Raw genomic sequence first — 9,840 nt, 5'->3', positions numbered from 1 at the left:
GTGAGCAGCAGCTCATTTGCATTTAAAGAGACAGGCCCGAAAAACAGCGTGTTTCTGCTTCCACTCAAAATAGGCATTTTCAAAATTATATAATAAATCATCTGTGGAGTATTTTCAGCTGAAACTTCACAGACACATTCTGGGGACACCAGAGACTTATATTACATATTGTAAAAAGGGGCATAATATGTCTCCTTTAATATTTTTGAGGAAACCATGATTTTGTTTTCCATCTTTGATGAATAAAAAGTTAGAAACAACAGCATTTTTTGAAGCAGGAATCTTTTGTAACATTATAAATGTCTTTACTGCCAATTTTACTGCCAAAAAAAAAAACCTGAAACCTAACTTTTGAATGGTGTATGTCAGATGTGTTACAGAAATGTTGATGAGATAAGAGAACAGTGAGCAAAATCTTAGATTACAAAAACGTATTTTATATTTTAGTTATACTTAAAACAGCTTTTGCTATACAGGTTCATTTAAATCTTTGTAGCAGACTGTACAGCTTGACTGGTGATGAATGATTTAACTACTTTGTCAAAAAGCAGAATTAAATGAGTTCAAAATCAGTTCTGCGTATCAGACACTTAAACAAAAAATGATTTGGTATGGTTGTATATCAGTCGTATTAAATCAATATTGACCAGTTTTCAGTACTAAATGATAGGATACTTTTATAAATGGTATTTACACCATGGAATTGGTCCAAAATCATGTTTTTTGTTTTTGGTTTGAATCACTCTTTATATAAACATCTTGTATTTTAATCTAGTTCTGAAGAGTGTCCCAAAACTGTCTTTCCCGTCTGTACTTTTGGAGCTTTAATAGATTCCATTTTTATTCTACTGCACACTCTGTATATATAAATAATATAACAACTTTTCATGTTTCTCTCTCCCCCATTCTCTTTCTCATCCCTTCCCTCTCATCATCTTCTTTCGTCCTCTTTTCTTGGTGTTCGGTTTGTCTCTTGTTTTTAGCGGAGAACTTGTGTTTCTGGCAGGCCTGTGAGGATGTTCGTCACGGCGAGACCTCAAAAATTCCAGAGAAAGTGGATGAGGTTTACAAGTATGACCTTAATAATTTATCCATGTTACAATGGTAAAGACATTTATGTGTTACAAAATATTTATATTTTAAATGCTGTTCTTTTGAACTTTCTCTTCATCAAAAAATCCTGAAAAAAAAAAAAAAAGGTTTTCACAAAAATATTAGCTTTGCCATCACAGGAATAATTTACATTTTAAAATATATTCCAGTCTATATTTCATACTGACCCGTGGCCTCCACAGAAGAATATGCCATTCTCTGTCATTTTTAATCAGTGTGCCATATGAATGAAAGTCTTTCATCACCTCTAGTTTGTCTCTTATTCATGTGATTTTGTATATCAGGCAGTTCCTGGCTCCTGGTGCGAGTCGCTGGGTGAATATTGACAGCAAAACCATGGAAAAGACCCTGGAAGGACTCAAGCGCCCTCATCGTTTTGTCTTGGATGATGCTCAAATGCACATTTACTTCCTCATGAAAAAGGTATAATGTTCAACTCTTTGATCAAATGCAAAATATGCATGAATATATAGTACACTACAGTTCAAAAGATTTGGAAAGAAGTTTCTTACGCTCACCGAGGCTACATTTAGTTGATCAAAAATATAGTCAAAACAGTAATATTGTGAAATATTATTTCAATTTAAAATGTTACTGTTTTCTATTTGAATATATTTTAATGCAATTCATTTTTGTGAAAGCAAAGCTGAATTTTCAGCAGCCATTACTTCAGTCTTCAGTGTCGCATGATCCTTCAGAAAGCATTATAGAAACATTTCTTATCAATGTTGAAAACAGTTTTATTCTGTCACTTTTGATCAAATTAATATGTCCTTACTGAAAGTAAGTAAATGAACTAGATTTAGAAGTAGTGTAAATGAACTAGACTAGACAAGTGATTACTGAGGTGTAAATGAATATGGATCATCCAAAACCTAAAATGGTTTGAATATTCTTGCCAATGTTGAACAGACATCATTTGTTTTTTGCAGGATTCATACCCTCGTTATCTCAAATCTGATCTCTACAAGAACTTATTATCCAGAGCCATAGTACCACAGGAGACCAAGAAAAGGTAAGACGCATAAAACCAGTATTGATCAGTCCGCAGAGGAAGAGACGTCTTATCAGTGTGTTTCTGTGTGTATGTCCAGTGTGTTCCCGTTCATGCGTCGCCAGCGTCACTCCAGCCCCTCACCTGCCCTCACCACCCAAGCTGCAGAGGATGATGGGAAGGCAAAGAACTCTTTCAAAAGCAATTCTGGAACTGCATCCCGGCTTTAAACATGCACACAACATGTACTTTTTATTTGTATTTTGTGCTACCTTATGATACCTAACACAGTTGTAAATGGATCTGCATTGCTTCCTGTTGTGCTTTACAGATGTTTTAGAGTATAACAAAAGGTCATTATGTAATAAGAATGCTTGATTCCTCTGTTCACATTTCTCTGTATCGTATCACGCAGGAATACAGCTTTTCGTGCGTTTCAAAGATACAATGTATTTATAGCAATAATGCGATCAGACATAAGCACAATCTCACTAACTTTCAGCTGATACCTGAAGTGACATGATGGGACATCTGTAGTAAATGTGTAAAACTATATAATAAATTATTGGTAACTTGACATAAAAAGGCTAACCTTAATCTGTATCTGGTAAATAATCCTGAGTAAAGGAATTTGTCAGTAGAAGTATTCAAAAGATACAGGTTTACATAGAAAACCCATTAGATTTAATGTTAATCACTCTAAAAGAAGGAAATGCCTTAAACTTTGACATACATATGTAGTGTTACAGAAGTCTTTTATAGCTCAGCAAGGCTGCATTTAATTATATATATATATATATGTATAGGTAAAACGGCAATAATGCAAAAAGTTATTACAATTTAAAATAACAGTTTTCTACATTAATGTATTTTAAAATATAAGTTTCTGTGATGCAAAGCTGAATTTTCAGCAGGTATTACTCCGGTCTCAAGTGTCACATGATTAATCAGAAATCATTCTAATATGCTGATTGTAAAAAAAAAAACTGACCCCAAACTTTTGACCGGCATTGTATGTCTGTTTTTAATATTTTATTTTCAAGATTACGATTTTTATGATGTTATTGCACAGCATTAGCTAATTAGATGATAATGTTTAACATAAACTATAAAGTTTAACTACAATACTAAACCTTGTTCTAATGAAGTTGTTTGTGAAAAGTGAAAAAAAAAATTAAGTAACCAAGTAGCCTGTTTTAAATAATCATTGAATTATTTCTCCATTTATTGGCATACAGATTACAGAACATTTTAAGAAAAAGAGGCAGAAATCAAGAGCACAAATTTAAAAAACAACAACAAAGAAACTTTAACATGTACCTTCATCAATATAAACATATTCTCTGTAATTGCATTGCCTCATTCTCAACCCCAAACACAAGTGTATATTTGTGCATTTTACAAGGCCTACCAATGAACACAAACAAGAACAAGGATTGTCATGATAACCAATATTAAACCCAAACTAAATCCTATAAGAAAGAAGAATAGGTTTTGGGATTCACAGATTTACAAATGGAACTATTAGCAAATATCTTTGTTTAGCTCATATTTTGTTTCAATGTCATTTGAAATTCCAATACAAAATGAATGTAAAACATTGTAAAACATATCTGTATCAAATTCCAACCCTAATTTTACACTTTACCTCCTCTGGAAAAACAAGAGATGAATCACCTTGCTGTTACAGTTAAATGGAAAACCACAAAACTGATTTACATACATTTGAGTTTTAAAGGACAGTTGCAATGTGCATTTAAACCTAAATGCCTCTTCAAGTTTAAACTGGCCTGAGGGTTCAGAAGTACAGTATAATGCATATCTATGTAAAGCTTTGACCAATGCAGAGGTTCATCTTAAATACATCAGGTCATCTTATGCCAGATACCCATTACAAACAAACACATCTTTAGCCTATTAAGGAGACTCAGCCATTCATACTTGAATACAAGTGCAATACAAGTGCAATTTCACATACTGGCTCAAGCAAGCACAATTTTAAAATGTTCTTCCCCTTGGAAAAGTAAGAGCAACATCTCAAGAAAAATACCAAGGCTTTTAGGGAGGAAGAAGGGAGGTATTTTCTTGTACATTCCTGACAGTGGTGTAAATAATAGTGTAAAACAATTTTGGCTATTAAACGAGGAACGGTTGTACCTGTTCTCCAGTGTAAGCAAGCAAACAATAGTTCAGAGACACAGAAAACAGTCCTTTCTGGTAATGAAAATGCCCAACATGATTCTTAATGTAATAAGCAGGTCCACAAGGAATCTGCAATTATTTTGTTACTTTTCTGTGCTGATTTTTGAAAGACGATCTCTGGAATTTAAAGGAATATTTCACCTTGAAAATCTAAATTCTGTCATCATTTAGACAGTTTTTTTTTTTTCTGCAGAAACAATCCAAGTTCTGTGGGTGCAGATTCAATGTGGCGCTACTCATAAATCAACTGATAAAAGTTCTGTATAAACCTAGAAATCAATAGCGCTTTTTCTCAAATTAGATTATAAAAAAAACAAATTTTTTGTCCTCAAAGAACTTGACAAATGCAGTGTATTTATCTGATAAATTAATTTCGATAGAAACTGAACCTCACAAAAGTGCTTAATGGAGTAAACTGGGTCAAATGACATAAGTTGCCTTTCGTTTATATTATTAATTTACATATTTTATAGACATTGCTGTTCTCTGTGAAATCACTCATTTGAAAAGTTTAAAAGTGTAAAAGTATCCAGTTTAAAGGAATAGTTCATTCAAAAATGAAAATTATGGCATTATTTACTCACCCTCATGCCATTCAAACCTGTATGCAGTTATTTTTTTCAATGAAATACAAAAGGAGAAGAAGTGTTTATGACTTGTGCACTATATTCCAAGTCTTCTGAAGTCTTTGTGAGAAACAGAAAATAAGTCACTAATAGTCTTCCCTTGACTGCTGTGGTCTCTATGAACTCTGAAGAATCTCCTATTGTGTTCCCTTGATTTGGTTTATGGATTTAGAATGACAGTAAAAAATTCATTTTTAGGTAAACTATTCCTAGAAAGAAGTTATTAATGTGCCTACAGCCATACTGGCGACTGCAGAGGAGAATCTTTCAGATAAAGCTTGACGTGTTAACCAATAACATTTGTAAAACTGTAAAAATCCGTGAAAATCCAGTTTGTGCAAATATCAATAGCAGTGTATTTAGGTGGCAGTGTAATGCTCTACTTTCTCATTTTTACATCTCCTGTAGCTACAGATTTTGTTCGTCCAGCCCCAGGGGGGAACGTGTTTTTCACGGGGTGGTAAGAGGAAGACCACGCTCGTGGCCACCATGACATGCCATATGGAATGAGTGTAGTAGTAGTTGCTGTCGGTCTGAGCAAAGACATACACACACAGTCCAATCAATGCAGATACGATGCCCGGAAGCAGGAACAGCACCCAGCGACGCCACAACGGAGGGTAACACTGATGCCGTTTCACACCTCGATAAACCTGTCGGGTACCACAAGAGAACAGAATGGGAAATATTTCAAAGCTGCTCATCATTACATTAAGATGTATTGTCAACATTATTTTAAAGTTGAATGTAATTTCCCCTGTGTAAAACAAAAATGAAGAAAAACCTTTAATTCAAAGTGCGGAAAAGTTTTTTTTTTTAATCTATCATCAGTTTTTGAAAGAAGTCTCTTATGCTCACCAAGGAAGAATTTATTTGATTAAAATACAATAAAAACTGTAATATTGTGAAATATTATTATGGTTTTAAATCATTTTAAAATCTGAATTTTCAGCAGCCATTACTCTAGTCTTCAGTGCCACTTGATCCTTCGGAAATCATTTTAATATGCTGACTGGTGTTCAAGAATCATTTCTTATTATAACAGTTGAATAAATTTGTGCTGCTTAATATTTTTGTGAAAACCAAGGTTTTTTTTTTTTTTTGACTTTGTAATATTACAAACATCTTTGCTGTTACTTTTGATCAATGTAATGCATATCTGCTGAATAAACAACCCCATTTCTCTACAAATATTTTTCTGACCCCAAAACTTAAAAAAAAAAAATATATACAAATAAATAAAATAAAAAAAATTCTAGTCTGACTCAATATCAACAAAACAATCTAAGAATACATTATGTTTTGGAGTAATGGAAAAGTCAAGCTCACCCAGGAAGTGACCATAATGACCAAAGCAAACAGAATAGGTCCTAGAAGGTTCCACAGCCCCCTGCGGTCCAACTGCATCGCCATAGAAATGATGAGAGTGCCCACCATAAACAATAACTGCAACGTAAGAACAACATAAGCTATTAAAACTGACATGCAAAACATAACTTAACTTTAAGTAAATAATTACTCGTTAAAGCATTGTGCATATGCATGTAAAGGGGTCATATAATGAAAAATCAACATTTCTTTTAAAAAAAAAAAATTCATTGTAATATATAAATAGTTTCAGAACCAAAACCTTCCTTCCCAGTCTAAAAAACACAATCTACTGAAACTATTCTGCAGAAACTGATTAAAATCTGAAATCAGAAGCACGCGAATATTAACAATAGACGGCCCACATTCTATTCACTCTAAGAAACACTTAATAGTTTGAGGGCATTTACTGAAGTCTGATATTTCACCCTAAAGGTGAAGAGAAAGCCAAAATTGACATGAAAAAATAACCCCCTTGAATAAAAGGAGGGGAGGGATATTTAATATTTGATATGACCCTTTTTTCAAAAATAAAAAAGTTTCATGATTATTGATCTGTTAACAACTTATTCTTCTAATTTATACATATAATAACATGATTATAAAGTTATACATAATAAAAAATAATATTTTACTGGCTTGTGGTTGTTTCAAAGTAACAATGTACTTATCTCAACATTTCCTTTAAAAAACAGGTAGGTATAGTTAAACATGTTGTGCTATTTAAAGCTCATTACATACATATTTTACAGGATCCTGGAGCCGTGCCATGCACACAATGGTCACCCACACGGACACAACAGAACCCAAGAAATCACAGAACTGGAGAGTGTCGTAGTCCATGATACACATCACAGTCACACCGGGCTGGTCACACGCATGATAAAACTGCAAAAAACACATCTTTATGACTACAATATACACAACGTGATAGACAGACAGACAGACAGTATTTGTGTTAATTAAGTATTTGTGTTTATGTTAATTGTAACATAAAAACACACCGTGGAGAAAAACATGTTAAAGAAGTAGATGGCGGCCTCAATGTGGTAGCCTCTGTAAAGTGCTATGACGATGGGTGGGATGAAGAAAAAGTTACTGAAGGTGAGGAGCAGAGCTGCAGCCAGCTGCCGAGAGTATGACTGCGCAGTGGCTCCATCCGTACAGCCCCATCCCTGCCAACCTTTCAACGGCAAACAACACAAAAAAATGCCACAACTCAATACCATTAATTATTAATACTTTATGGCCAGTTTTTGGTGTGTATGTGTGTGTTTGTCTACCTGCTTTGCACACACATGCGCCATAGAGGTAGCTGTGCGTGCGTAGCAGTCTGCACTCTCCATACGGCCCACAGTCATCAATGCATGCACTCACACTCACTGACACATTCACTATGGCTGATGCATTCCTGCAGTCAACACTGGGAAGACAACACAGGAGCAAAAGTAGAAAATGCTTTAAAGTCATCTTAACATTAAAACTGATGCCATTTACTTTCATACACGTTCCTGGACCTATTTTGCACAATTCATCAGTGCACATTATTCCAAAGAAAAAAGGTTTGTCTTATAGTTGTCCACTTTTAATGATCTAATCAATTCTAGGTTGTAAAAAAAACCAACAGGAATGTCTGTAGTCATATAATATAAATGTATAGGACGGGTCTATCTTACTCTGTGAGCTAGTAGCGCATTGCAATCGCACAACTGACCTGTCATTGCACACGGTCTGGAGGCTGAGGTACCACACTGCTGCATCTGGGAATGGAATCCTCAACAGTGCCTGTGATTCATTGCTGCTCACGCTCAGCGAATAACCCTGCATAAGCCCTACACGCACACATATACACAGAGAGCTTCAAATGTGACATGCAGGAAAACATGTATTGCACACATTTTTATTTGTGACTAACCTGTAGCACAAGTCTGGCTGCGGTTGAGGTGAAGTAAAGGAGCAGTAGGTGTGAGACATGCTTTGACATGAGCAAATCCACCAACCAGAGAACTCTATGTCACAAACACAAGAAGAAAAAATTGTTACATTTATATTACAACACAATATGAAATCTATCTATATCAATCAATCTATCTATCTATCTATAGTGGGTATACCCCCCTTTAAATTAATCACATTTTGCAGCCTGAAATAAAAATGGGCAAAGTTTTTGTTTTATCCAGCTGTATTTACTCAGTGCAACTTATAACACTCAAGTGAAAGATATAACACCAACATGTCAGAAAAAAAACAGAATCACTAAGTTGGAAAAAGGTTCACCCCCCCCTCTCCTAAAACATGACTTATAAACTCAATAAGGTGTAGCTAATCACCTTCTCAATGGAACACAAAGCCATTTGACTTTCAACTGTGATCAGCTGTGGTCATTTTGATCATGAAAAGAGCTTTCCTGGAGCATTTCAGTTCTTGGTAGTGCAACTGAAGCAAACAATCAACTATGGGTGGCAAGGCACTGTCAAAAGATCTCCGGGATAAAGTTGTGGACAGGCACAAATCAGGAGATGGATACAAAAAAATGTCAAAGGCTTTATCAATGCACTTTATCACAGTGAAGTCTATTATTAAGAAGTGGAAGGTATTTGGTACAACACAGACCCTCCCTGGATCAGGACATCGCTCCAAACTGGATGAAAGAGCCAGGAATAAACTGGTCAGAGAGGCTAGCAAGAGGCCTACAGCGACTCTGAAGCAGCTGCAGGAATTTATGACAAAGAGTGGTCATTGTGTGTGTGTGACAACAATATCACAAATTCTCCACAAAGGTGGCTTGTATGGGAGGATTGCAAGAAAAAAAGCCACTCCTCAAGAAAGGCCACATGCAGGGTTGAGGTGAAGTAAAGGAGCAGTAGGTGTGAGACATGCTTTGACATGAGCAAATCCACCAACCAGAGAACTCTATGTCACAAACACAAGAAGAAAAAATTGTTACATTTATATTACAACACAATATGAAATCTATCTATATCAATCAATCTATCTATCTATCTATAGTGGGTATACCCCCCTTTAAATTAATCACATTTTGCAGCCTGAAATAAAAATGGGCAAAGTTTTTGTTTTATCCAGCTGTATTTACTCAGTGCAACTTATAACACTCAAGTGAAAGATATAACACCAACATGTCAGAAAAAAAACAGAATCACTAAGTTGGAAAAAGGTTCACCCCCCCCTCTCCTAAAACATGACTTATAAACTCAATAAGGTGTAGCTAATCACCTTCTCAATGGAACACAAAGCCATTTGACTTTCAACTGTGATCAGCTGTGGTCATTTTGATCATGAAAAGAGCTTTCCTGGAGCATTTCAGTTCTTGGTAGTGCAACTGAAGCAAACAATCAACTATGGGTGGCAAGGCACTGTCAAAAGATCTCCGGGATAAAGTTGTGGACAGGCACAAATCAGGAGATGGATACAAAAAAATGTCAAAGGCTTTATCAATGCACTTTATCACAGTGAAGTCTATTATTAAGAAGTGGAAGGTATTTGGTACAACACAGACCCTCCCTGGATCAGGACATC

At 35.2% G+C, this 9,840-nt stretch overlaps 2 protein-coding genes across 3 annotated transcripts in view; one reads left to right on the top strand and one right to left on the bottom strand.

The window, feature by feature from the left end:
• The window catches only part of LOC107722934 (regulator of G-protein signaling 11-like), a 21,571-nt gene extending 18,758 nt beyond the window's left edge, over positions 1 to 2,813 (top strand). The window contains exons 14-17 of one of the 2 annotated variants that reach the window (XM_016531436.1): positions 984 to 1,071; positions 1,398 to 1,536; positions 2,046 to 2,128; positions 2,208 to 2,813. In XM_016531436.1, coding sequence (XP_016386922.1) covers positions 984 to 1,071; positions 1,398 to 1,536; positions 2,046 to 2,128; positions 2,208 to 2,337 — 440 coding nt within the window. In that variant the 3' untranslated portion in view covers positions 2,338 to 2,813. The remainder of the gene's footprint in view (positions 1 to 983; positions 1,072 to 1,397; positions 1,537 to 2,045; positions 2,129 to 2,207) is intronic. The other variant, XM_016531435.1, reaches the window with a different exon arrangement.
• A 2,063-nt stretch (positions 2,814 to 4,876) lies between these two features.
• Positions 4,877 to 9,840, bottom strand: part of LOC107722960 (transmembrane protein 8B-like) — a 9,971-nt gene continuing 5,007 nt past the window's right edge. The window contains exons 7-13 of the mRNA XM_016531458.1: positions 8,219 to 8,312; positions 8,018 to 8,135; positions 7,587 to 7,726; positions 7,308 to 7,486; positions 7,045 to 7,191; positions 6,265 to 6,381; positions 4,877 to 5,588 (exon numbers count right to left, since the gene is read on the bottom strand). Coding sequence (XP_016386944.1) covers positions 5,295 to 5,588; positions 6,265 to 6,381; positions 7,045 to 7,191; positions 7,308 to 7,486; positions 7,587 to 7,726; positions 8,018 to 8,135; positions 8,219 to 8,312 — 1,089 coding nt within the window. The 3' untranslated portion in view covers positions 4,877 to 5,294. The remainder of the gene's footprint in view (positions 5,589 to 6,264; positions 6,382 to 7,044; positions 7,192 to 7,307; positions 7,487 to 7,586; positions 7,727 to 8,017; positions 8,136 to 8,218; positions 8,313 to 9,840) is intronic.

Source organism: Sinocyclocheilus rhinocerous, unplaced genomic scaffold, assembly GCF_001515625.1.
Source record: "Sinocyclocheilus rhinocerous isolate Xijiao unplaced genomic scaffold, SAMN03320098_v1.1 scaffold3, whole genome shotgun sequence".
Classification (NCBI taxonomy): domain Eukaryota; kingdom Metazoa; phylum Chordata; class Actinopteri; order Cypriniformes; family Cyprinidae; genus Sinocyclocheilus; species Sinocyclocheilus rhinocerous.
The sequence above is the reverse complement of the archived record's forward strand: the minus strand, read 5'-3'. Positions and strand labels throughout refer to the sequence as shown.